Raw genomic sequence first — 27,423 nt, 5'->3', positions numbered from 1 at the left:
CCCAGAGCTGTACTCACTATTCTGCTGGTGCAGTCACTGTGTACATACATTACATTACTGATCCTCAGTTACATCCTGTATTATACCCCAGAGCTGCACTCACTTTTCTGCTGGTACAGTCACTGTGTGCATACATTACATAACTGATCCTGAGTTACATCCTGTATTATACTCCAGAGCTGTCCTCACTATTCTGCTGGTGCAGTCAGTGTGTCCATACATTACTGATCCTGAGTTACATCCTGTATTATACCCCAGAGCTGCACTCACTATTCTGCTGGTGCAGTCACTGTGTACTTACATTACTGATCCTGAGTTACATTCTGTATTATACTCCAGAGCAGCACTCACTATCCTGCTGGTGCAGTCACTGTGTACGTACATTACATTACTGATCCTGAGTTACATCCTGTATTATACTCCAGAGCTGCACTCATTATTCTGCTGGTGCAGTCACTGTGTACATACTTTACATTTCTGATCCTAGGTACATCCTATATTATACTCCAGAGCTGCACTCTCTATTCTGCTGGTGCACTGAGTACATACATTACATTACTGATCCTGAGTTACATCCTGTATTACATTCCAAAGCTGCACTCACTATTCTCCTGGTGCAGTCACTGTGTACATACACTACATTACTGATCCTGAGTTACATCCTGTATTATACCCCAGAGCTCCACTCACTTTTCTGCTGGTACAGTCACTGTGTGCATACATTACATTACTGATCCTGAGTTACATCCTGTATTATACCCCAGAGCTGCACTCACTATTCTGCTGGTGCAGTCACTGTGTACATACATTACAATTACTGATCCTGAGTTACATCCTGTATTATACCCCAGAGCTCCACTCACTTTTCTGCTGGTACAGTCACTGTGTGCATACATTACATTACTGATCCTGAGTTACATCCTGTATTATACCCCAGAGCTTCACTCACTATTCTCCTGGTGCAGTCACTGTGTACATACACTACATTACTGATCCTGAGTTACATCCTGTATTATACTCAAGAGCTGCACTCACTATTCTCCTGATGCAGTCACTGTGTACATACACTACATTACTGAACCTGAGTTACATCCTGTATTATGCTCCAGAGCTGCACTCACTATTCTGCTGGTGCAGTCACTGTGTACATACATTACAATTACTGATCCTGAGTTACATCCTGTATTATACCCCAGAGCTCCACTCACTTTTCTGCTGGTACAGTCACTGTGTGCATACATTACATTACTGATCCTGAGTTACATCCTGTATTATATTCCAGAGCTGCACTCACTATTCTGCTGGTGCAGTCACTGTGTATATACATTACATTACTGATCCTGAGTTACATCCTGTATTATACCCCAGAGCTGCACTCACTATTCTGCTGGTACAGTCACTGTGTACATGCATTACATTACTGATCCTGAGTTACATCCTGTATTATATTCCAGAGCTGTCCTCACTATTCTGCTGGTGCAGTCACTGTGTACATACATTACATTACTGATCCTGAGTTACATCCTGTATTATACCCCAGAGCTGCACTCACTATTCTGCTGGTGCTGTACATACATTACATTACTGATCCTGAGTTACATCCTGTATTATACCCCAGAGCTGCACTCACTATTCTGCTGGTACAGTCACTGTGTACATACATTACATTACTGATCCTGAGTTACATCCTGTATTATATTCCATAGCTGCACTCACTATTCTGCTGGTGCAGTCACTGTGTACATACATTACTGATCCTGAGTTACATCCTGTATTATACCCCAGAGCTGCACTCACTATTCTGCTGGTGCAGTCACTGTGTACATACATTACATTACTGATCCTGAGTTACATCCTGTGTTATACCCCAGAGCTGCACTCACTATTCTGCTGGTACAGTCACTGTATACATACATTACATTACTGATCCTGAGTTACATCCTGTGTTATATTCGAGAGCTGCACTCACTATTCTGCTGATGCAGTCACTGTGTACATACATTACATTACTGATCTTGAGTTACATCCTATATTATACTCCAGAGCTGCACTCTCTATTCTGCTGGTGCACTGAGTACATACATTACATTACTGATCCTGAGTTACATCCTGTATTACATTCCAAAGCTGCACTCACTATTCTCCTGGTGCAGTCACTGTGTACATAAACTACATTACTGATCCTGAGTTACTTCCTGTATTATGCTCCAGAGTTGCACTCACTATTCTGCTGGTGCAGTCACTGTGTACATACATTACATTACTGATCCTGTACTGATCCTGAGTTACATCCTGTATTATATTCCAGAGCTGCACTCACTATTCTGCTGGTGCAGTCACTGTGTACATACATTACATTACTGATCCTGAGTTACATCCTGTATTTTACCCCAGAGCTCCACTCACTATTCTGCTGGTGCAGTCACTGTGTACATACATTACATTACTGATCCTGAGTTACATCCTGTATTATACTCCAGAGCTGCACTCACTATTCTCCTGATGCAGTCACTGTGTACATACACTACATTACTGATCCTGAGTTACATCCTGTATTATGCTCCAGAGCTGCACTCACTATTCTGCTGGTGCAGTCACTGTGTACATACATTACAATTACTGATCCTGAGTTACACATTGTGTTCTAACACACAACACACGATGAACAATCAGAATTGTGAATGTAGCTCTGGAGTATAATGCAAGTTAGCGTTTGTCTCTGGTAATTTTTCGAGGATACATTGTTAGTTTCTCCCTTGTTTCCAGGTTACGTCGTATGAGAAGAAATCTCACGATAACTGGGTGAGTGGTGGCTTCGTATCAATCACTGGTTTCTTTGTGTAGTAAGCCTCTAATTCTCTGGATAAGAGGTGAGCACTTTTTATTTAAGGTTTCCGTTTCTTTTCCCGTAGCTCACTGCGAGGGCGGCAGAAAGATTTCTGAGTGACGTCAAAAAAGAGACTGCGCACTTCAGACAGAAGTGAGTGCAGCGTGAGGATTTGTGCTCTGCAGACGATGGATCATTTATTTAGATATTTGTTTCCAAATTCTTTGTGGTTCCTATTCACATCCAAAGCTGCTTCCAGAATTCTGCTTGTCGTCTCAGGAAATAGGCGGCTATTTCCCTTCACCCCACTGCCCAGCAGATTTTCAGCCCCTGTGCTGGAGGTCACAGAACGGATCAGCAGAATTATGAATACAGCTGTGGATATGACCAGAGAGTAAAATGTTTATTTTGTTTCATCAATAGGTTAACAGAGGCCGAATATAAACTGGAACTTTTGGAAAAAGATCCCTTCGCCCTGGATGTGATGCAAGCAATCGGTAGAGGTAATCACACTTTTATCCTTTCATGTTCGGACACTTGGTGTCGTATTGTGTGGTGTAGAGTGGGCACCATATAGCAGTATTATTTACATTGTGTTGAATGGTATTATTTACACTATATGGCAGTATTATTTATATTGTGTTGTATGGTTGGTATTTACACTGTAGCAATATTATTTACATTGAGTAGTGTGGTAGTATTTACCCTGTATGGCAGTATTATTTATATTTTGTTGTATGGTAGTATTCACACTATATGGCAGTATTATTTATATTGTGTTGTATGGTTTGTGTTTACACTGTAGCAATATTAGTTACATTGTGATGTATTGCAGTATTATGTACATTATGTAGTGTGGCAGTATTATTTATTTTGTGTTGTACAGTATGTTAGTATGTACAATTTATGGCAGTATTATGAACATTGTGTTGTATGGAAGTATTTACTTTAGGTTGTATATACAGTCATGGCCAAAAGTTTTGAGAATTACACAAATATTATATTTTCACATGATCTGCTGCCCTCTGGTTTTTATGTGTGTTTGTCAGATGTTTTTATCACATACAGAAATATAATTGCAATCATATTATGAGTAACAAAAGGTTATATTGACAGTTAGAATGAGTTAATGCAGCAAGTCAATATTTGCAGTGTTGACCCTTCTTCAGGACCTCAGCAATTCTCCCTGGCATGCTCTCAATCAATTTCTGGATCAAATCCTGACTGATAGCAGTCCATTCTTGCAAAATCAATGCTTTTATTTTGTCTGAATTTGAAGGTTTTTGTTTGTCCACCCGTCTCTTGATGATTGACCACAAGTTCTCAATGGGATTAAGATCTGGGGAGTTTCCAGGCCATGGTCCCAAAATCTCTGTTTTGTTCCCTGAGCCATTTAGTTATCACCTTTGCTTTATGGCAAGGTGCTCCATCATGTTGAAAAAGGCATTGTTGATCGCCAAACTGCTCTTGGACGGTTGGGAGAAGTTGCTCTTGGAGGACATTCTGGTACCATTTTTTATTCATGGCTGTGTTTTTAGGCAAGACTGAGAGAGAGCCCATTCCCTTGGCTGAGAAGCAACCCCACACATGAATGGTTTCAGGATGCTTGACAGTTGGCATGAGACAAGACTGGTGGTAGCGCTCACCTGGTCTTCTCCGAATAAGCCATTTTCCAGATGTCCCAAACAATCGAAAAGGGGATTCATCAGAGAAAATGACTTTAAACCAGTCCTCAGCAGTCCACTCCCTGTACCTCTTGCAGAATATCAGTCTGTCCATGATGTTTTTTCTGGAGAGAAGTGGCTTCTTTGCTGCCCTCCTTGAGACCAGGCCTTGCTCCAAGAGTCTCCACCTCACAGTGCGTGCAGATGCACTCACACCTGCCTGCTGCCATTCCTGAGCAAGCTCTGCACTGCTGGTAGCCCGATCCCGCAGCTGAAAAACTTTTAAGAGATGGTCCTGGCGCTTGCTGGTCTTTCTTGGGCGCCCTGGAGCCTTTTTGGCAACAAGGGAACCTCTCTCCTTGAAGTTCTTGATGATGCGATAGATTGTTGACTGAGGTGCAATCTTTCTAGCTGCGATACTCTTCCCTGTTAGGCCATTTTTGTGCAGTGCAATGATGACTGCACGTGTTTCTTTAGAGATAACCATGGTTAACAGAAGAGAAACAATGATGCCAAGCACCAGCCTCCTTTTAAAGTGTCCAGTGGTGTCATTCTTACTTAATCATGACAGATTGATCTCCAGCCCTGTCCTCATCAACACCCACACCTGTGTTAATGGAGCAATCACTGAAACGATGTTAGCTGGTCCTTTTAAGGCAGGGCTGCAATGATGTTGAAATGTGTTTTGAGGGATAAAGTTAATTTTCTAGGCAAATATTGACTTTGCAAGTAATTGCTGTTAAGCTGATCACTCTTTATAACATTCTGGAGTATACGCAAATTGCCATTAGAAAAAATGAAGCAGTAGACTTTGTAAAAATTTGTGTCATTCTCTAAACTTTTGGCCATGACTGTACACCGTATGGCAGTGCTATTTACGTTGTGTTTTATGTTAGTATATACAATGTATGGCTGTCTTTTTTACTTTGTGTTGTATGGTGGTATTTACACTGCATGGGTATGGCATTATTATTTACTCTGTATGGCAGTCTTATTTACATTGTGTAGTATGGCAGTATTTACACTATGGCAGTATTATTTACATTGGATTATGGCAGTATGATTTACATTTATTGTATGGTAGTATTCACACTATATGGCAGTATTATTTACATTGTATTGTATGGTGGTATTTACACTATATAGCAGTATTATTTTCATTTATGATATGCTAGTTTTTACACTGTATGGGTTTATGGCAGAATTTACACTGTTTGGCAGTATTACCATTTACATTGTGTTGTATGGTTGTATTCACACTTAATGGCAGTATTATTTACATTAGGTTGTATGGTAGTATTTACACTGTATGGCAGTATTTAAATTTGTTGTACGTTCGTATTTACACTGCGTGGCAGTATTTACACTGTATGGCAGTATTTACATTGTGTTGTGAAGCAGTAATTTAACTGTATGACAGTATTATTTACATTGTGTTGTGTAGCAGTATTTCTCCTTCACCTCATTGGGGTACACAGATACTGTGGGTGTATGCTTCTGCCGTTAGGAGGCTGACACTAAGTGAAAAAAAGAGGTTAGCAGTATACACCCTCTCCCCTATTGCGGGCGGAAATCAGTTTTTTGCTTGGTGTCTTTAGAGGCACACGTGTCTGGTTTTCTCCAGACTTCTTTTTTTTTTCTTTCTTTTTTTCCATGAAGATAAGACAGGGGCGACGGATCCTATTGAAAGGGTCCGATCTCCCCAAACCAACAACGGGCGAGCACATGTTGAGTATCGTCTCCACGTATCTTTTCCCGCACAGAGGGACATATCTGGGCTTTTTTCCCCAGACGTCTATTTTTGTTTGTTATTTTATGAAGAAGAGACAGGGGCAACGGATCCTATTGAAAGGGTCCGATTTCCCCAAACCCAACAACGGGCGAGCACGTGCAAGTGTCCCTCCACGTATCCTCTTCCGCGATGTGGGACACGATGCTGGACTTAACCCTGTCTACCCCTAGGTATTGAAACCATGGGCTTGCACAGAGGCACAAGACTAGTCTGTGCGGCCCCCCACTGCTCCACCAACGTTAGACGGCGGTGCTGCAAGGCGGCGGACGGTCCCTCTCCTCACCAGGGCTGTGGAGTCGGTAAGCCACAGTTGCGACTCCGACTCCTGGATTTTATCAGGCTCCGACTCCGGCTCCGACTCCGACTCCTTCATAAATGGCCAATTCATAACAACAAATTTACTGTTGTAAAATATTAAACATCGTGCTTATTCAGTTTCTCACCATCATATAAGTAATCAGACCACTTAGAGCAAAAACTACATTTATTAGAATACAATTAGAATATAGCAAATAACTTTTATAAACTTTTCTAAACTGTAAGTAAATATGCAATAAACACTTTTATGCAGTTAATAAGAAGAAATCTATAAATTTGTCCTCAGAAAAAGTATTGCCTCTGTCAGATCCTCCTTCATGGATGCCCTCAAATCTGATCTAATTATTTTGAGAGCAGAGAACAACCTCTCTACACTAACTTGTGTTGGTGGCAAAGCAGTAACCACTCGGGCAACATCTCTGAGAATGTCAGGATACAGAGGAATCGCTTGTTGCACTGTTATTTTTGATGAACGGTCAAATTTCTCAATTTCTTTTAGTGCACATGAAAAATTCTGCTGAAATGTACTGGCTGTGTTCCTTGATGGGGATGACTCTTCTTCTATGCGGGAACGCTTTGCACGGTCCTTGTGATCCAAATATTTTTCGAAATTAAATTCTTCATCAGTTGATGATGAGGGTGAAGATGTGGCAGGACGACCAAATTCTTCTTGTTCCTCCTGACTGTTCTGCAACCCTTTCATCCTTACTGCTATTTCAAACAGAGCTTCTTTTCCTTTACTTAGCTGTTGATCATCTAGAAGAATCCGATGCATTGGGTCTACATAAACAGCTGCCAAAAGAATGTTATTTTGTAATAGTAGTGCCTCTCTCCGTTTCATTGATGTAGCAATGCCACTTGCAATTAACCCTCCTCTTTGGGACAGGCGAAACATCAGGTTCTTCCACTCCTTTAAGAAAATACCTGGAGTTAAGTCCTCTGCTTGTAATTTTTTAGTCACTGTAAATGGGTGCTCTAGCAATTTTTCCAGCTCAGTCACCTTATTCCACTGACTTTCATTTAGCGTCAGTTGCGGGTTAGCCATGTCTACAAGAAAGGTTTTCAGTTCAACCAAGCACTGAATCATTAAGTAAGTACTGCCCCATCGTGTGGCTTGATCAATAATTGCCCCTTTTCCAGCACGTCTCTTCAAAATTGAGTCAACTTTAGGGGTTCTGGCAACAGTAGCCAATTTTCTCACCTTGCCAATCAGTGCAGCAGCATGTCCTTCTTGCAGACTGTCTCTTATAGCCAGCTGTAGCGTATGCACAACACAGCGCATGTGATGAATGAAAGAACATATTGACACAGTTTCAACAAGATCATCTAAACTATCATGTTGCTGTTCATCTGAAGCAACTTCAGTTTGCTCCTCAGTTACAATACTGTGTTCCTCTATTTCAAACATTTCTGTGTCTGTGGACCCAGAATGTTCTTCTAGCTGCTTGTCACCATCATTACTCTCATTCATTAGCTTAATAGTACTTATCATATTTGAAGCATTGTCAGTTACGACAGAAAGAACTTGCTCTTTTTTAAGTTCATAGTCTTGCAGAACCTTTTCCACCAAGACCTGGAGAAACTCACTGGTGTGATGAGCTTTGGTGTCTTTTACTGCCAATGTCTTGGTAACTATTTCATTTTTGTCACAAACAAATCGGACATTGATGGCAAAATAGTTCACTCTGTGACGTGTGCAGGCATCCATTTTAAGAAACAGAAAGCGTCCCTTGAGAGTTTTTTTAAGTTCTTCCTTTTGTTTAAAAGCTTCTTCGATTACTAATTTTCTAATACTCTCTCTCTCCAGAGAAACACCAAGCTTGCGGGCCATTTCCCCATTCAGACACATAAAAGCTGGTCGTGAAAATAATGAAATAGGCACACTATCCTTTACAACAAGCTCTATGATCTGTTTTTTAAATGTATCTACTGTCATTGTCACAGTAACTTTGTCACTGACAAAATATCTTGCAACTGATGGCTGCAAAGTTCTCTGCTCCTTTGTTTGGCTGGAAGAGCTGGGCACTGGTTCATTGGTTTGGATGCAGTCTTTCTCATCCACTGCTTTCAGTACTTCTGGATGAAAGCGCTGTAAATGTCTCTTTAGATTAGAAGCTCTGGTAGGAGCATTTTTATCTTTGCCTGAATATGCACTCATCTTGGCTTCACAGCATTTGTTTTCGTCTGGATCATTTGTCATACACTGACAGACATAATGTTTTCTATCTTGAGTGATGGTGAAATGTTCAAATACAGCTGATTTAATGTGATGCTTCTTTGACATTCTCAGGTTTTTAATTCTGCATTCACAATCCAAATGATAATTGTTTTTCCTAAAAACAATTGTACAAAATTATTGCCAGGTCGTACAACTGATATAGTGGTCAGTAACACTGTTATTATTCCTCATGTACTCACAGTTAACTGATGCAAAGTTTGTTGAAAGGATAATACTTCTTACAGTCTTCCTCTTCTGAGTAGCAGGCAGCTGTGAGATGCTTGGAAGACGCACACCTAGTATGATCTAGTCTAGAGGAGGAGCTTTACTACTAAGAATTTGCAACACATTTTCACTTTCAGTTTCATACATTGTAAGTAGGTGGGTTGGGGCAGCATGAGGTTAACCAAGTATAAGATTAGATAAGGGCAGTGGAGAACAGTGACACACAAGAAGTAAGAAATGTCTCTATCTCCAGCAGAACTGCTTATCACTGTTGTTCATAGTTTGATAGAACATATATATTTGAGTAACATTTATAAAATTCATATGAAAGTTCAATTATTAAATATTAATACATTTTTTTTAAAGCCGGAGTCGGTACATTTCTACCGACTCCGACTCCACCCAAAACTAACTCCGACTCCACGACTCCGACTCCACAGCCCTGCTCCTCACCCCCTGAAGGGGTTAGATGGAGTTAGGGTTCCTGCACCGTCCAGAAACTAACCCCATCCCCTCTACCTGGTGGCAACAGGTTAGAGCTGGAGTCAGGTATGAAGTGCTGGGGAGGGCCTGCAGCAGCGTTCCGGGAAGCTCCAGGCATCTTAGGAAGTGTAGGGCAATCCTCCTTCCCTCTCCTCTCTCCTCCCTCCTTTCGCCAGGTGTGGGCGCCGGGTTCCGGCGGCAGGGACTGGAGCCTTCGGCCTGCAGGCCGCCGGCCCGCCCCCCCCCCCTTTCTCCCCTCCCGCGGCGGGCGTGCAGGCAAAATTTAGTCCGCGGCTTCGGCCGTGACTAGGCCGCGGGCGGAAGTCCCGCCTCTGGCGTGACGTCATTCCCGGCGCCGCCCCCTGGCTAGGGTGAACGCCGAACAAATTGAGCCCCCGACTTCATGTCAGGTAGGCCGCGGCCGGGAGAGGAACGGCCCGCCCTACCCGGAGGGGAGGACAGGAGCGCGGGGCTGTGCAGCGCAGAGGCAGCGACAGGAGCACGTGGTAAGTGTGGCTCCGATCTTGGAGGCTCGCTACGATTAAAGGTGGCATTTTTTTCCCCTCCTCCCTTCCCTTCAACCCTCATTTGGTTTAGGCCTGGCTGCAATATGATTGGAAAAGGTAAATCGCGTTCCCTTATACCGCATGCATTTCTAGAGGGGTTAATTTTTTTGCCACATGCCAGAGCCAAAAATTATGCGAAGCCTGCGAGCCCGATCGCGCCCAGGAGCCCTCCCCTGCGACACGACCAATGTGCAATCCCCCACGGTGTGGGCTCTATCTCTGTCACAGTACGAGGGCAATCGAGTTCCGTCAGGCCCCAGATAGGGGCAGGGACAGTGGCTAGTCGGCCTTAGAGGGGACCTCCACCTCACTAGAGCCTTCGGCCTGCAGGGGCCGCTCGTACTTCAGGCAGACCCGGTGGAAGGAATCCTTGCGGTGTCGCCCAGTCCATCCGGTGCTGTGGCATCCGTAAGTCCTGCTTCTTGCTCCCCGTCACCAGTGGTGGATAGCGAGCAGACCTCAGGTCGACTCAGACAGACACCTTGACCTGGATGCTCCGGGGTCATGAGATAGTGGATAGGCTCATAGAAGCCGTCGGGCAGACCTTGAGGATGGTTCCACCGCGGCTTTTAGGCCATAAGGTGGCGTTTAAGCGAATGAAGTGGCCTCACGGAATTGGTTCCTCTTATACTGAGTTAGAGGACATAGTGCAGCGACTCAGGGAACGACCAGATGGGGGTTTCTCGGGTCAAAAGGCACTCGAAGTAAGGTATCCATTTGCTGGACATCCGTAAGAAATGGATGAAATCTCCGATGGTGGTCGCATCTAGCCACTAAAACCCTGTTTCGTTTCTCGTGGTTCCTCTATTAAGGATTCCATGGATCGCCTCATAAAGAGCTTCTTGCTCAGTAAGTGAGGTGTCAGGATCAGTGCTCTCTCCCTCGTTCGCAGGAACTTGGGCAGCCAAGGCCTTGATTTCATGGTCAGAATCGTTAAACAGGGTCATGCAGAAGCGAGAGCTACCTGCCGAGGTATCGGAGATCGCAAGGCAGATGGCGATGGACCTGGGACTATTTAATCAATGCGTCCTTGCATGCGGGTAATTGCTTGGCACTTGCTGCCGCTAACGCAATTTCTATCAGAAGAGCTCTATGGATGGCGGGCCGATTCTGCTTTCAAGAAGTCCTTGACTTCTCTGCCTTATGATCAGTGCGGCCGTTTATTGGAGAGAAGTTGGATAAGCTTATCTCTGACTCCGCAGGAGGAAATACCTTTTTTTCTCCCTCAACAAAGGGTCAAACCGCCTTTTTCACACCCTTTTCAGGCACGTTTTCGATCTTTTCGCAACCCCGGGTGGACCACACCGGCCATTTCCGCCGCTTCAGGCCGGCCCAACCAGGATAGGGAGCGGCAGATCTCATATAGATCCAACCCATTGGGGGGAATGCGAACTCAGCAGCCCAGATCAAGGGGATCCAGATCCCAAAGATAGTCAGCTAAATGACTCGAGGCGGTTGCCAGACGACACCGGCAAGGTGGGCGGCCGTCTACTCTGATTCCGCCACGTCTGGTTCAGTGTTGCACGCGACACGTGGGTAAAGGAGTTGGTGGCCTCGGGTTTACAAAATAGAATTTGTCAGATGCCCTCCAAGACGGTTTTTTCTTTTCTCGTCTTCCCAGGGTGGATACCTAGGCAAGGGCTCTATTAGGAGCCATCGAATCGCTCCTGCACAACGGAGTCATTGTTTCCATGCCAGAACACGAAAGGGCTCAGGGTTTCGATTCCAAGCTGTTTGCGGTTCACAAAAAGGGAACGTGTCTGTCAGACCTGTCTTGGACCTGAGGCTTCTGAACAGGTTCGTCAGCATCAGACATTTTCGGATGGAGTCTCTCCGGTCAGTCATATCGGCCATGGAGCGGAGAGAATACTTGGCCTCAATAGATATCCAGAACGCATATCTGCACATTGCCACCAGCCATTTTAGACTGAGCATGAGTGCATTCATCAGGTGGCGAGCCCATTTTTCCTGCTAATTAGAGGTTTCTGCGCTTCGACACCAATGGTCGACATTTTCAGTTCATAGCACTACCCTTCGGGCTAGCCAAGGCTCCCAGAGTGTTCACAAATGTTATGACAGTTGTCATGGCCATGCTACATTCTTGAGGCATAGTAATTTTTGCCTTACTTGGACGACCTCTTAGTTAAGGGCCCTTCAATACTGGCATGTAAGGAAAATGTCAACATCACGCTGGATACTCTTGGCCGCTTAGGGTGGTTGGTCAGTGCGAGGTAGTCACCTCTTGTGTCAGCTCAGAGGTTTTTTTCTTCCTAGGAAGGATCCTCGACACTTGCCGAGGGCTGGTAATTCTCCTCAGGAAGAGGCGCTTACTCTTCGGAGGGAGTCTGGACACTTCGCCAACCAGTCTCTCATTCCATCTGGTTCAGGATGAGGATTCTAAGAGAAATGGTGGCGGCAATAGAAGCGCTACCATTCGCCAGTTCCATCTTCGCCCCCTGCAGCGCGCCCTCTTGCCAGCCTGGGCCAAGAATTCCGTTCACGTTCGTTCAGCGGGGCCGGCGATCCTGTCAAGTCAGGGAGTTGCTCGAATGGTGGATAACCAGTCCCTCTCTGTCCCAGGGGAAGCCCTTTTTGCCCAGACCATTGGTTGGTGATGACAACCAAAGCCAGTCTTCTCGACTGGGGAGCAGGGTTTTCACCACCACACGACCCAGGGGCGGTGGTCCCCGCAGGAGACTCTCCTCCCGACCAAGCTAGTGGAGATACGGGCAATTGGCTGGCTCGGCAACAGTTTCATCACTTTCTAGCAGGCCGCCTTGTCCGAATTCAATCGGACAAAGCCATGGCGGTGATTTATATAGATCATCAAGGGTGCACCCGCAGCAGAGCAACCATGCGCGGGGTGGGGCACATTCTTCAGTGGGTCAGACAAACCACTCGGTGATCTCGGCAGCTCACATCCCGGGCGTGGAAAATTGGGCGGCAGACTTTCTCAGGGTCTTGTGTCCGGAGAGTGATCTCTACATGCCGAAGTCTTCCAGCAGATTTTTTAACTGCGGGGAACACCAGATGTGGATCTGTTGGCTTCCAGAGTGAATGCCAAGGTGCCCACATGCGTCACTCAGGCCAGGGATCCGCAGGCAATCGGTGGACGCGTTGGTTCTGTCATGGAACCAGTGTCGCCGCCCATATCTATTTCCCCCGCTGTCGCTACTGCCGAGAGTCATCAAAAGGATCAAGAGGGAAGGGGTTCTGGCTATCCAGCTGGCACCAGACTGGTCCTATTGAGCGTGGTACGCAGATCTAATGCACCTGCTCGCCGACGTTCCTTGGCGACTGCCAGAGCGCCCAGAACTACTTTCTCAAGGGCCGATTTGCCACTCGAGCTCAGTGGCCCTGTGTTTGACGGCATGGCCAGTTAATCTTGGATTCTAACCCAGGCATGGTTTGGGAGCAAGGTGGTCGCTACAATAGTTAGCGCCCGGAAGTCGACCTCAGCACGAATTTACCACCACACCTGGAGGGTGTTCTTCGCTTGGCGTCGAGGACGCAGTGTTTTTCCGCTGAGAATCTCGATCCCCAACATCTTGGTTTTTCTCCAGTCGGGCCCAGACTTGGGCCTGGCCCAAGTTCCCTCAGGAGACAAATATCAGCTTTATCCTTCCTGGTCCAGTGCGGAATAGCTACCAGGTTACAGGTAAAGACTTTCATCCAGGGTCTCTCCCACTTGGTACCTCCCTGTAAGGCGCCTATGGATGCCTGGGACCTTGACCTGGTCCTAAGGGTTCTGCAGGAAGCTCCTTTTTGGACCGCTTCAGAAGGTTTCTTTGAGGTTCCTTTCCTGGAAAGTGGCGTTCCTAGTGGCCATCTCTTTTGTCAGGCGGCTTTTCAGAGCTGACGGCACTATCCGGCCGTCCTCCATTCTTCATTTTCCATAAGGATAAGGGGTGCTCAGACCAACCTCTCCGTGTCTGCCAAAGGTCGTGTCCTCTTTTCACATTGATGAAGATGTTGCTTTGCCTTCATTTTGTCCAGCACCGGTGCACCGTGTGGAAGAGGCTCGTCACACGTTAGACCTGGTAAGAGCCCTCCGGGGGTACGGGTCGAGGACGGCTCCATTTCTTCAGACGAACACGCTGTTCGTGCTCCCCGAAGGGCGCAGAAAGGGACTCGCTGCCTCAAAATTGACCATAGCCAGATGGTTTTTTGCTTGACTTTTTAGGAGTCCTACCACATTAGAGGCACGCAGATTCCAGCAGGGATCAGAGCGCACTCTACTTGGGCAGTTGGGCGCCTCCTGGGCGCTTCGGCACCAGGCTTCGACAGAACAGGCTTGCAAAGCAGCAACCTGGTCCAGCCTGCACACATTTGCCATACATTGTAATAGTCATAGTCAGGCCTCGGCGGATGCAAGCCTGGGTAGGATTCTCCAAGCAGCGGTGGCGCACCTTTAAACAAAAGATGCATGTAGCTTGGATCGGTGAGTCAATCTCCCACCCAGGGACAGCTTTAGGATGTCCCACAGTATCTGTGTCCCCCAATGAGGCGAAGGAGAAACATGGATTTTTGTGAGTACTCACCGTAAAATCCTTTTCTCAGAGACGCTCATTGGGGGACACAGCCCCCACCCTAATAGCCAGTTGGCTTTTGTTTTGTTAAAATTTATGTGCATTTGCTAATTTGAGATAAGGGTGGTGTTTTTTGACATGTTGTACCTGTATTAAGGCTGATTTTTTGTCCTCCTACTGCTTTGGCACCAAACTGATTTCCGCCCGCAATAGGGGTGAGGGTGTATACTGCGGAGGAGGAGCTAACCTCTTTTGTTCACTTAGTGTCAGCCTCCTAACGGCAGAAGCATACACCCACAGTATCTGTGTCCCCCAATGAGCGTCTCGGAGGAAAGGATTTTACGGTGAGTACTCACAAAAATCCATGTTTGCACCTTATGGCAATTTATTGTACGGTAGTTTTACACTATATGGCACTATTTACATTTATTGTGTGGTATTATTTACACTGTATGGCAGTATTATTTATATTATGTTGTGTGGTAGTATTTAAATTGTATGGCAGTATTTACATTGTTTTGTATAGTAGTATTTACACTGTATGGCTGTATTATTTACACTGACAGTATTTTTTATATTGTGTTGTGTGGTACTATTTACACTGTATGGGTATGGCAATATTATTTATTTTGTGTTAGTATTTACACTGTTTGGCAGTATTATTTATATTTTGCTGTGTGGTTGTATTTACGCTGTATGGCAGTTTTTACATTGTATGGCAGTATCATTTACACTGTATGGCAGTATTATTTATATTGTATTATGGTTTAGTATTTACACTGTATTATTTACTTTTCACTGTATAGTGTTAATATAAAACCATTCTTCTCGTCTTCTTTACCCTCCGTGTACCCGTCCTGCTGCCGCCGGTCCTTGGTGACGTTATAGGGCGGTGTACAATCCGGTACACAGATGCATATTGTATTAGTGATCTCTAACATTTAGCTTGAAAAAAGCTCAAAAAAACTGCTCCATTTTTTTTTTCCCCGTCACACAGCAGTGCTCTGGGAACTTAAGTAAAACCCTCCTAAAGGGGATGGAGCCGGATGCATTACAGAATCCCTCAATGTGCAAGGAAAAAATTAGAAGGGGACGCGGCAGGAAATAAACTTTGGGACCCCCTTAATTATCAGGATAGGCAGGGTCCTAAAGCTTAGACCCACAGTTCAAAAAGTGTTTACTGTGCTTTGCACCTCCCAAAAGCATGTCCTTATTGGTATCAGTTCGGTAGCGGTCCGACATCCTCACTGATCAGCTGGTACCAGAGGCTGCTGGAAGTCTAGTGTTCAGAACCCAATAGCGCCGTACACTGTGTAGTAGTCATTCTTGGTATTGCAGGTCAGATCACTACACAGTAATGTTACTCTTTGTATCTGCGGTAATCTCTGGTTTCTGTTTTTTTTTCTCTCCTCGTAGCCTATGCAGATGCTTATATTAATCATCCAGGTACTTCCCACTGTCGTCCCCAGTCTCGTTGCATGCTGTGATTTGTGACATCCCATTTAGTAATCTCACATGTCTGCATCACATCTCATCCTAGCCATACAAAACATGGGCAAAAGTATGCACCCCTCGCATCATGCCGCTGGTACAGGGATATAGATTGATCCACCTTATGGTAGCGGAGAGAGTCACATTTATTGAGTAGAGGGGGGCATATACTTTTGGGGGGCACATTCTGTAGACTGCTCTGGACATTCACCTGCTTTGTGTCTTCACTATTCACAGAGAACTCGCCTTTCGGATTGTCTCCGATTAGTCGCCATCATGAAGGTCGAGCTTTCCTCTCGCCTCCAACCCTCTTGGATGGTCCGCTGAGGCTGTCCCCAATGCCCCCCACAGCAGATAGAGGTATGACAGGAGACACCTATATACTCACCCCTGGTCCTGGTGGAGCAAAAACTTCATGGAATAAATGCTCTGATTACTTTTATGCTCTGATGACAGGTGTGAGACCACCAGGATATTACCCAGGATACCCCGGGCCTAAAGAACGAGGGGATGTAAACTCTGACAGAAGAGCGGACCACCAGCGGTCCTTGTCAGATGCCGGCTCCCTGTCACCTCCCTGGGACAGGGAGCAGAGGAACAATGTCCCCCCACCAGGTAACAAACACCTCTGAAAACTGCCTCTAGGAGTTTAAAGTGCGGTATCCCTTTAAGAGTTCAGCTCTGCAGTTCTGCATTGTGATCACAGATGGGATCAGTTACATTGTATCTCCCCAGGTTTGCCTTACCCCGAACCCCCTTTCCCACCCAGACGTGCAGAGCGATTTTATCATTACCCTCCGCCGCCGTCAGGAAGGTTCTCTGGCCCGGCCGAACTGACCAGGAGTCAGGCCAAACCTTTCGTGGACCCGCAAGGTAAAGAGCAGTGAAGGGCTACGGAGGCTGGGTCATAATTCAGGGAGGGTCCTGTCATTTCCCCAAAATGTGTGATCGAGCTGATCTATTTGCTAAATTCACAGATGGCCGAACTTCTCCAGAGTATAAGGCGCGGATAAACGCGAGCCGGAACGGAGAGGAAGAGGCTAATGTAAGGACTAAGATTTCTGCTATCGTTCCCTGTGATCAGCCATTGCCGTCCCTTTAACACTTATCTTCCACAGAACGTGTCTGCTGCGTCCAGTCAGGATAATGACGTAATGGACGGCCAAGCCAGAGAGATCCCCATGCACCTGCCTCCACCCATGAGGGTCCCCTTACTACCCAGAGACCCCAGAGCACCTTATTTCCGAAGACCCTTTATGCCCCCTCCTCCAATGGACATGTATGGACCCCCGGGCTATCCAGGCATGCCACCGCCCCACATCCCAAGTGAGTAATGTCTGCCTTGGTGGGACTGTTGCTGAAGAGACACATTGTGTCCAGCTCCTGTGCAGAGCTATGTACAGACTACAAACCCTCTGTAGTCTGATCCTGCAGCCATGCTCCTGTCAATCTGTCCCCTAATTCTTACTAACATACAGAGCAACAAATCCGGGCACATAATCTGCGTAAGAGCTGCATACACAAAATGGCTGGAACATCTCCATTAAAACCATTTACTGATAGCAAATCTGCCAAGTTTGGCCCAAAAATGTGATTTACTTTGAAGCTGTTCCATACCAATCTAATGCTCCACGGGGGTGTGTTCACACGTAGCTTTTTTTTCTTTGTGAAGAACAAAGAAAATCACAACGTTTTTGTATTTTTTTTGTACATAACCAGTTTAATTAAATTGGCAAAAACTTCAGTAAAAACTCTTAATAAACTCACATGCTGGGTTTTTTTTTGTCAACAAATAAAACGCAAAGAAAAAATGTCACCGTGCGTCCGAGTAATTAAAAATATTTATTTTGCGGTTACAGTTGATGACAAAAATGCTAAAGCACAAAAAAAATTCTGCTTGTGAACACAGCCCGATGCCTGATTAGCAGCAGCAGCAGTTCCATCACATCTGGACCCTGATTGATACATTGTAGAAAAACTATCAGGGTTGGAGAAACTGTAGCAAACTCTCCTCTGCAAGCAGGACTGAGACAGGATGAGTTTGTTGTCTGAATAAAAGGTGTTTCCGTCCTACCAGTGAACAGATGTGAGAAGTGTTAGAGCCAGTGTTCAGCCTCCACATTCACTGACAGCGAGCAGGTGTGAGAACTTAGTATTAGGATCGGTGTTCAGCCTCCACCTTCAATGACAGCGAGCAGGTGTGAGAAGTGTTAGAGCCAGTGTTCAGCCTCCACATTCACTGACAGCAAGCAGGTGTGAGAAGTATTAGGATCGGTGTTCAGCCTCCGCATTCACTGACAGCGAGCAGGTGTGAGAAGTATTAGGACTGGTGCTCAGCCTCCACATTCACTGACAGCGAACAGGTGTGAGAAGTATTAGGACTGGTGTTCAGCCTCCACATTCACTGACAGCGAGCAGGTGTGAGAAGTGTTAGGGCCGGTGTTCAGCCTCCACATTCACTGACAGCGAGCAGGTGTGAGAAGTATTAGGATCGGTGTTCAGCCTCCACATTCAACGACAGCGAGCAGGTGTGAGAAGTATTAGGATCGGTGTTCAGCCTCCACATTCACAGACAGCGAGCAGGTGTGAGAAGTGTTAGGGCCGGTGTTCAGCCTCTACATTCACTGACAGCGAGCAGGTGTGAGAAGTATTAGGATCAGTGTTCAGCCTCCACATTCACTGACAGCGAGCAGGTGTGAGAAGTGTTAGGGCCGGTGTTCAGCCTCCACATTCAACGACAGCGAGCAGGTGTGAGAAGTATTAGGACTGGTGTTCAGCCTCCACATTCCCTGATAGTGAGCCGGTGTTCAGCCTCCACATTCACTGACAGCGAACAGGTGTGAGAAGTATTAGGACTGGTGTTCAGCCTCCACATTCACTGACAGCGAGCAGGTGTGAGACGTATTAGGACTGGTGTTCAGCCTCCACATTCACTGACAGCGAGCTGGTGTGAGACGTATTAGGACTGGTGTTCAGCCTCCACATTCACTGATAGTGAGCAGGTGTTCAGCCTCCACATTCACTGACAGGGAGCCGGTGTGAGAAGTATTAGGACTGGTGTTCAGCCTCCGCATTCACTGACAGCGAGCAGGTGTGAGAAGTGTTAGGACTGGTGTTCAGCCTCCACATTCACTGACAGGGAGCCGGTGTTCAGCCTCCACATTCACTGACAGCGAGCAGGTGTGAGAAGTATTAGGATCGGTGTTCAGCCTCCACATTCACTGACAGCGAGCAGGTGTGAGAAGTATTAGGATCGGTGTTCAGCCTCCACATTCAACGACAGCGAGCAGGTGTGAGAAGTATTAGGACTGGTGTTCAGCCTCCACATTCACTGACAGCGAGCAGGTGTGAGAAGTATTAGGACTGGTGTTCAGCCTCCACATTCACTGACAGCGAGCAGGTGTGAGAAGTGTTAGGGCCGGTGTTCAGCCTCCACATTCAACGACAGCGAGCAGGTGTGAGAAGTATTAGGACTGGTGTTCAGCCTCCACATTCACTGACAGCGAACAGGTGTGAGAAGTATTAGGACTGGTGTTCAGCCTCCACATTCACTGACAGCGAACAGGTGTGAGAAGTGTTAGGACTGGTGTTCAGCCTCCACATTCACTGACAGCGAACAGGTGTGAGAAGTGTTAGGACTGGTGTTCAGCCTCCACATTCACTGATAGTGAGCCGGTGTTCAGCCTCCACATTCACTGACAGCGAGCAGGTGTGAGAAGTATTAGGATCGGTGTTCAGCCTCCACATTCACTGACAGCGAGCTGGTGTGAGAAGTGTTAGGACCGATGTTCAGCCTCCACATTCACTGACAGCGAGCAGGTGTGAGACGTATTAGGACTGGTGTTCAGCCTCCACATTCACTGACAGCGAGCAGGTGTGAGAAGTGTTAGGACTGGTGTTCAGCCTCCACATTCACTGATAGTGAGCCGGTGTTCAGCCTCCACATTCACTGGCAGCGAGCAGGTGTGAGAAGTATTAGGATCGGTGTTCAGCCTCCACATTCACTGACAGCGAGCAGGTGTGAGAAGTGTTAGGACTGGTGTTCAGCCTCCACATTCACTGACAGCGAGCTGGTGTGAGAAGTGTTAGGACCGATGTTCAGCCTCCACATTCACTGACAGCGAGCTGGTGTGAGAAGTGTTAGGACCGATGTTCAGCCTCCACATTCACTGACAGCGAGCAGGTGTGAGAAGTGTTAGGACTGGTGTTCAGCCTCCACATTCACTGATAGTGAACCGGTGTTCAGCCTCCACATTCACTGACAGCGAGCAGGTGTGAGAAGTATTAGGATCGGTGTTCAGCCTCCACATTCACTGACAGCGAGCAGGTGTGAGACGTATTAGGACTGGTGTTCAGCCTCCACCTTCACTGATAGTGAGCCGGTGTTCAGCCTCCACATTCACTGACAGCGAGCAGGTGTGAGAAGTATTAGGATCGGTGTTCAGCCTCCACATTCACTGACAGCGAGCAGGTGTGAGAAGTGTTAGGACTGGTGTTCAGCCTCCACATTCACTGACAGCGAGCTGGTGTGAGAAGTGTTAGGACCGATGTTCAGCCTCCACATTCACTGACAGCGAGCTGGTGTGAGAAGTGTTAGGACCGATGTTCAGCCTCCACATTCACTGACAGCGAGCAGGTGTGAGACGTATTAGGACTGGTGTTCAGCCTCCACATTCACTGACAGCGAGCTGGTGTGAGAAATGTTAGGACCGATGTTCAGCCTCCACATTCACTGACAGCGAGCAGGTGTGAGACGTATTAGGACTGGTGTTCAGCCTCCACATTCACTGACAGCGAGCTGGTGTGAGAAGTGTTAGGACCGATGTTCAGCCTCCACATTCACTGACAGCGAGCAGGTGTGAGACGTATTAGGACTGGTGTTCAGCCTCCACATTCACTGACAGCGAGCTGGTGTGAGAAGTGTTAGGACTGGTGTTCAGCCTCCACATTCGCTGACAGCGAGCTGGTGTGAGAAGTGTTAGGATCGGTGTTCAGCCTCCACATTCACTGACAGCGAGCAGGTGTGAGAAGTATTAGGACTGGTGTTCAGCCTCCAAATTCACTGACAGCGAGCAGGTGTGAGACGTATTAGGACTGGTGTTCAGCCTCCACATTCACTGACAGCGAGCTGGTGTGAGAAGTGTTAGGACTGGTGTTCAGCCTCCACATTCACTGACAGCGAGCTGGTGTGAGAAGAGTTAGGACCGATGTTCAGCCTCCACATTCACTGACAGCGAGCAGGTGTGAGAAGTGTTAGGACTGGTGTTCAGCCTCCACATTCACTGACAGCGAGCAGGTGTGAGAAGTGTTAGGATCGGTGTTCAGCCTCCACATTCACTGACAGCGAGCTGGTGTGAGAAGTGTTAGGATCGGTGTTCAGCCTCCACATTCACTGACAGCGAACAGGTGTGAGAAGTGTTAGGATCGGTGTTCAGCCTCCACATTCACTGACAGCGAGCAGGTGTGAGAAGTGTTAGGATCGATGTTCAGCCTCCACATTCACTGACAGCGAGCTGGTGTGAGAAGTGTTAGGACCGATGTTCAGCCTCCACATTCACTGACAGCGAGCAGGTGTGAGACGTATTAGGACTGGTGTTCAGCCTCCACATTCACTGACAGCGAGCAGGTGTGAGAAGTGTTAGGATCGGTGTTCAGCCTCCACATTCACTGACAGCGAGCTGGTGTGAGAAGTGTTAGGATCGGTGTTCAGCCTCCACATTCACTGACAGCGAGCAGGTGTGAGAAGTGTTAGGATCGGTGTTCAGCCTCCACATTCACTGACAGTGAGCTGGTGTGAGAAGTGTTAGGACCGATGTTCAGCCTCCACATTCACTGACAGCGAGCAGGTGTGAGACGTATTAGGACTGGTGTTCAGCCTCCACATTCACTGACAGCGAGCAGGTGTGAGAAGTGTTAGGATCGGTGTTCAGCCTCCACATTCACTGACAGCGAGCTGGTGTGAGAAGTGTTAGGATCGATGTTCAGCCTCCACATTCACTGACAGCGAACAGGTGTGAGAAGTGTTAGGATCGGTGTTCAGCCTCCACATTCACTGACAGCGAGCAGGTGTGAGAAGTGTTAGGATCGGTGTTCAGCCTCCACATTCACTGACAGCGAGCTGGTGTGAGAAGTGTTAGGACCGATGTTCAGCCTCCACATTCACTGACAGCGAGCAGGTGTGAGACGTATTATGACTGGTGTTCAGCCTCCACATTCACTGACAGCGAGCTGGTGTGAGAAGTGTTAGGACCGATGTTCAGCCTCCACATTCACTGACAGCGAGCAGGTGTGAGACGTATTAGGACTGGTGTTCAGCCTCCACATTCACTGACAGCGAGCAGGTGTGAGAAGTGTTAGGACCGATGTTAAGCCTCCACATTCACTGACAGCGAGCAGGTGTGAGACGTATTAGGACTGGTGTTCAGCCTCCACATTCACTGACAGCGAGCTGGTGTGAGAAGTGTTAGGACTGGTGTTCAGCCTCCACATTCACTGACAGCGAGCAGGTGTGAGACGTATTAGGACTGGTGTTCAGCCTCCACATTCACTGACAGCGAGCTGGTGTGAGAAGTGTTAGGACTGGTGTTCAGCCTCCACATTCACTGACAGCGAGCTGGTGTGAGAAGTGTTAGGATCGGTGTTCAGCCTCCACATTCACTGACAGCGAGCTGGTGTGAGAAGTGGTAGGACCGGTGTTCAGCCTCCACATTCACTGACAGCGAGCAGGTGTGAGAAGTGTTAGGGCCGGTGTTCAGCCTCCACATTCACTGACAGCGAGCAGGTGTGAGAAGTGTTAGGATCGGTGTTCAGCCTCCACATTCACTGACAGCGAGCTGGTGTGAGAAGTGTTAGGACCGATGTTCAGCCTCCACATTCACTGACAGCGAGCAGGTGTGAGAAGTGTTAGGGCCGGTGTTCAGCCTCCACATTCACTGACAGCGAGCTGGTGTGAGAAGCGTTAGGACCGATGTTCAGCCTCCACATTCACTGACAGCGAGCAGGTGTGAGACGTGTTAGGACTGGTGTTCAGCCTCCACATTCACTGACAGCGAGCAGGTGTGAGAAGTGTTAGGACCGATGTTCAGCCTCCACATTCACTGACAGCGAGCAGGTGTGAGACGTATTAGGACTGGTGTTCAGCCTCCAGATTCACTGACACCGAGCAGGTGTGAGAAGTGTTAGGACCGATGTTCAGCCTCCACATTCACTGACAGCGAGCAGGTGTGAGACGTATTAGGACTGGTGTTCAGCCTCCACATTCACTGACAGCGAGCTGGTGTGAGAAGTGTTAGGATCGGTGTTCAGCCTCCACATTCACTGACAGCGAGCTGGTGTGAGAAGTGGTAGGACCGGTGTTCAGCCTCCACATTCACTGACAGCGAGCAGGTGTGAGAAGTGTTAGGGCCGGTGTTCAGCCTCCACATTCACTGACAGCGAGCAGGTGTGAGAAGTGTTAGGATCGGTGTTCAGCCTCCACATTCACTGACAGCGAGCAGGTGTGAGAAGTGTTAGGACCGATGTTCAGCCTCCACATTCACTGACAGCGAGCAGGTGTGAGAAGTGTTAAGGCCGGTGTTCAGCCTCCACATTCACTGACAGCGAGCTGGTGTGAGAAGTGTTAGGACCGATGTTCAGCCTCCACATTCACTGACAGCGAGCAGGTGTGAGACGTGTTAGGACTGGTGTTCAGCCTCCACATTCACTGACAGCGAGCAGGTGTGAGAAGTGTTAGGACTGGTGTTCAGCCTCCACATTCACTGACAGGGAGCCGGTGTTCAGCCTCCATATTCACTGACAGCGAGCAGGTGTGAGAAGTGTTAGGACTGGTGTTCAGCCTCCACATTCACTGACAGCGAGCAGGTGTGAGAAGTATTAGGATCGGTGTTCAGCCTCCACATTCACTGACAGCGAGCAGGTGTGAGAAGTGTTAGGGCCGGTGTTCAGCCTCCACATTCACTGACAGCGAGCAGGTGTGAGAAGTGTTAGGACTGGTGTTCAGCCTCCACATTCACTGACAGCGAGCAGGTGTGAGACGTGTTAGGACTGGTGTTCAGCCTCCACATTCACTGACAGCGAGCTGGTGTGAGAAGTGTTAGGACTGGTGTTCAGCCTCCACATTCACTGACAGCGAGCAGGTGTGAGAAGTGTTAGGACTGGTGTTCAGCCTCCACATTCACTGACAGGGAGCCGGTGTTCAGCCTCCACATTCACTGACAGCGAGCAGGTGTGAGAAGTGTTAGGACTGGTGTTCAGCCTCCACATTCACTGACAGCGAGCAGGTGTGAGAAGTATTAGGATCGGTGTTCAGCCTCCACATTCACTGACAGCGAGCAGGTGTGAGAAGTGTTAGGGCCGGTGTTCAGCCTCCACATTCACTGACAGCGAGCAGGTGTGAGAAGTATTAGGATCGGTGTTCAGCCTCCACATTCACTGACAGCGAGCAGGTGTGAGAAGTGTTAGGGCCGGTGTTCAGCCTCCACATTCACTGACAGCGAGCAGGTGTGAGAAGTATTAGGATCGGTGTTCAGCCTCCACATTCACTGACAGCGAGCAGGTGTGAGAAGTGTTAGGACTGGTGTTCAGCCTCCACATTCACTGACAGCGAGCAGGTGTGAGAAGTATTAGGATCGGTGTTCAGCCTCCACATTCACTGACAGCGAGCTGGTGTGAGAAGTGTTAGGACTGGTGTTCAGCCTCCACATTCACTGACAGCGAGCAGGTGTGAGACGTGTTAGGACTGGTGTTCAGCCTCCACATTCACTGACAGCGAGCTGGTGTGAGAAGTGTTAGGACTGGTGTTCAGCCTCCACATTCACTGACAGCGAGCAGGTGTGAGAAGTGTTAGGACTGGTGTTCAGCCTCCACATTCACTGACAGGGAGCCGGTGTTCAGCCTCCACATTCACTGACAGCGAGCAGGTGTGAGAAGTGTTAGGACTGGTGTTCAGCCTCCACATTCACTGACAGCGAGCAGGTGTGAGAAGTATTAGGATCGGTGTTCAGCCTCCACATTCACTGACAGCGAGCAGGTGTGAGAAGTGTTAGGGCCGGTGTTCAGCCTCCACATTCACTGACAGCGAGCAGGTGTGAGAAGTATTAGGATCGGTGTTCAGCCTCCACATTCACTGACAGCGAGCAGGTGTGAGAAGTGTTAGGACTGGTGTTCAGCCTCCACATTCACTGACAGCGAGCAGGTGTGAGAAGTGTTAGGACTGGTGTTCAGCCTCCACATTCACTGACAGCGAGCAGGTGTGAGAAGTATTAGGATCGGTGTTCAGCCTCCACATTCACTGACAGCGAGCTGGTGTGAGAAGTGTTAGGACTGGTGTTCAGCCTCCACATTCACTGACAGCGAGCAGGTGTGAGACGTGTTAGGACTGGTGTTCAGCCTCCACATTCACTGACAGCGAGCAGGTGTGAGAAGTATTAGGATCGGTGTTCAGCCTCCACATTCACTGACAGCGAGCAGGTGTGAGAAGTATTAGGATCGGTGTTCAGCCTCCACATTCACTGACAGCGAGCAGGTGTGAGTAGTGTTAGGACTGGTGTTCAGCCTCCACGTTCAACGACAGCGAGCAGGTGTGAGAAGGATCGGCCGAGCGCTTTGTGAAATGATTAAACGTCACTCACATGAATCCATTGTTTGTGTTTCCTTACCACAGTGAGAAGTCCCGTGCCCCTTCCGCAGCCGCATCTCTATCCCGCTTACCCCATTCATGGAGAGGCGTATCTCCCACCAGTGTCTGTAAGACCCCCAGCCGGAAACTATCCCACCCCGGACTCTGCACCTGCCGCTGCCAACAGCCTCCCGCCCCCAGACAAGTTACCAGAACCGACCACTTGATACATAAAACCCCCTAATACAGGACTCCACAGCCGGAATCGGAGGAATATTTATAGTTCAGGATGTTTTTGGATTGTTGCTCTGCGCTTCCCGCTCGCTTTAATTTTGTTTTTTAAATTAAAGGGTTGGACCTTAGGCTTAAGAATCAAACTGAGAGAGAATAAAGTCCAGTTTGTACATAAGAGGATGCTGTAGACACAAATGTTACACTTCTGACGCCTTGATTTATGAATTATGAATACAGTAAAAGTACATTTAGTTTAGCATTTCCAATAATCCAGCATGTGACAAAACTCTGATTATACTGGGTCCTTCCTCTTTCCTGGAGCTTTGTGCATCGGGCTGTAACACATGAGGACCTTGTCACGGATGAAAAAGGTCAAATTGGGGAGAAAAACGTATATTTAGTGCATATACAGATTTCTCACCAGGTTCCCAAGGGTGGTCTTCAAGGATAAGAGCACTTTCAGGGTTAGTTTTGATTTTTACTTGCAATTCCGAAAAATGTTCTTTTGATCCGAAATTGTGTTGCTTTAAAATTTAGCGCCATTCAAGTTTTATAGGCTTTTAGTTCTTTTGCATGTTGATGAGTAAACAGAGAATCTGTCAGTGAGCTGATTATGCCTGGATATTTATGGTAAGATTGGATGAAAGAAGCGCAGGAAAGACATAATTCCCTGTCAGAATGAGCTGACTGACATCATCTTAGTTGACTCGTTCTGCAGCCGCCAATGTACAGGGGAACAAACAGCCCAAAAGAGCCAAATGGATTAGTGCAGAATACATACATTAAAATAATTTGCTAAGTCTCTCATCGGTAAATCTTGCCCTATACCCTCCCTTTCGATCTTGATTGATTGCTCAAGCATTGCAAGATGTCAGTGATGTAGACTGAAGCTAAGGCCGTCATCAAGACCAAGGAGGAGACACAAAACAAGAAGAGCTAAACATCCAGAAAGACGCCCCCTGCTGGGGAAGTGTCTGCTAAGAAGCCTGATCCAGCGTCTGATCTGCACGAGCTGACATCCACCCAAGATTGGATCGGTGGTTACTTCTCAAAGATGTTTGGAACAATCTTCAAAACTGTGTACCCACCTGTGCAAGAAGGAAAGCACATTTACAGTTTTCTTTTGTACATTGATAGATTTGTAGGACAAATACCCCCACTGCTGCAGCGTCTCCGGTCTTGTCTCCCATCTCTGTCGGATCGCAGCTCCGGCTGTACAGTAGTGTTCAGAATCCTAGCCATGTGATCACAAACGCGAGTTATTTCCAGCATTGGGAACATTGCACATTGTTTTCTAATTCTAAACATGATGAAATGTGAGCATTGTCCTAATAATCACCACAGTCTGCATTTATCTTTACAAACTCACAATATGTATTTTTTTTTATGGATTTATTATTCTTATGAATCACTGACCCAATATTTAGTTGATATCCACAGTTTTTTAGACCTTCATTCCA

The 27,423-nt window shown here is 47.2% G+C and overlaps 1 protein-coding gene across 5 annotated transcripts in view; it reads left to right on the top strand.

Annotated features, from left to right (window-relative positions):
- Nucleotides 1-26,138, top strand: part of MIA2 (MIA SH3 domain ER export factor 2) — a 61,852-nt gene extending 35,714 nt beyond the window's left edge. For 4 of the 5 annotated variants that reach the window (XM_073578045.1, XM_073578043.1, XM_073578048.1 and 1 more), the window contains 10 exons: nucleotides 2,767-2,802; nucleotides 2,913-2,980; nucleotides 3,251-3,330; nucleotides 16,039-16,068; nucleotides 16,351-16,473; nucleotides 16,570-16,728; nucleotides 16,849-16,986; nucleotides 17,091-17,158; nucleotides 17,232-17,439; nucleotides 25,775-26,138. In XM_073578045.1, coding sequence (XP_073434146.1) covers nucleotides 2,767-2,802; nucleotides 2,913-2,980; nucleotides 3,251-3,330; nucleotides 16,039-16,068; nucleotides 16,351-16,473; nucleotides 16,570-16,728; nucleotides 16,849-16,986; nucleotides 17,091-17,158; nucleotides 17,232-17,439; nucleotides 25,775-25,956 — 1,092 coding nt within the window. In that variant the 3' untranslated portion in view covers nucleotides 25,957-26,138. The remainder of the gene's footprint in view (nucleotides 1-2,766; nucleotides 2,803-2,912; nucleotides 2,981-3,250; nucleotides 3,331-16,038; nucleotides 16,069-16,350; nucleotides 16,474-16,569; nucleotides 16,729-16,848; nucleotides 16,987-17,090; nucleotides 17,159-17,231; nucleotides 17,440-25,774) is intronic. The other variant, XM_073578046.1, reaches the window with a different exon arrangement.
- Nucleotides 26,139-27,423: the final 1,285 nt, after the last annotated feature.

This window comes from Dendrobates tinctorius, unplaced genomic scaffold (assembly GCF_039654945.1).
Source record: "Dendrobates tinctorius isolate UK_male_01 unplaced genomic scaffold, ASM3965494v1 ptg000058l, whole genome shotgun sequence".
NCBI classification, from domain to species: domain Eukaryota; kingdom Metazoa; phylum Chordata; class Amphibia; order Anura; family Dendrobatidae; genus Dendrobates; species Dendrobates tinctorius.
The sequence above is the reverse complement of the archived record's forward strand: the minus strand, read 5'-3'. Positions and strand labels throughout refer to the sequence as shown.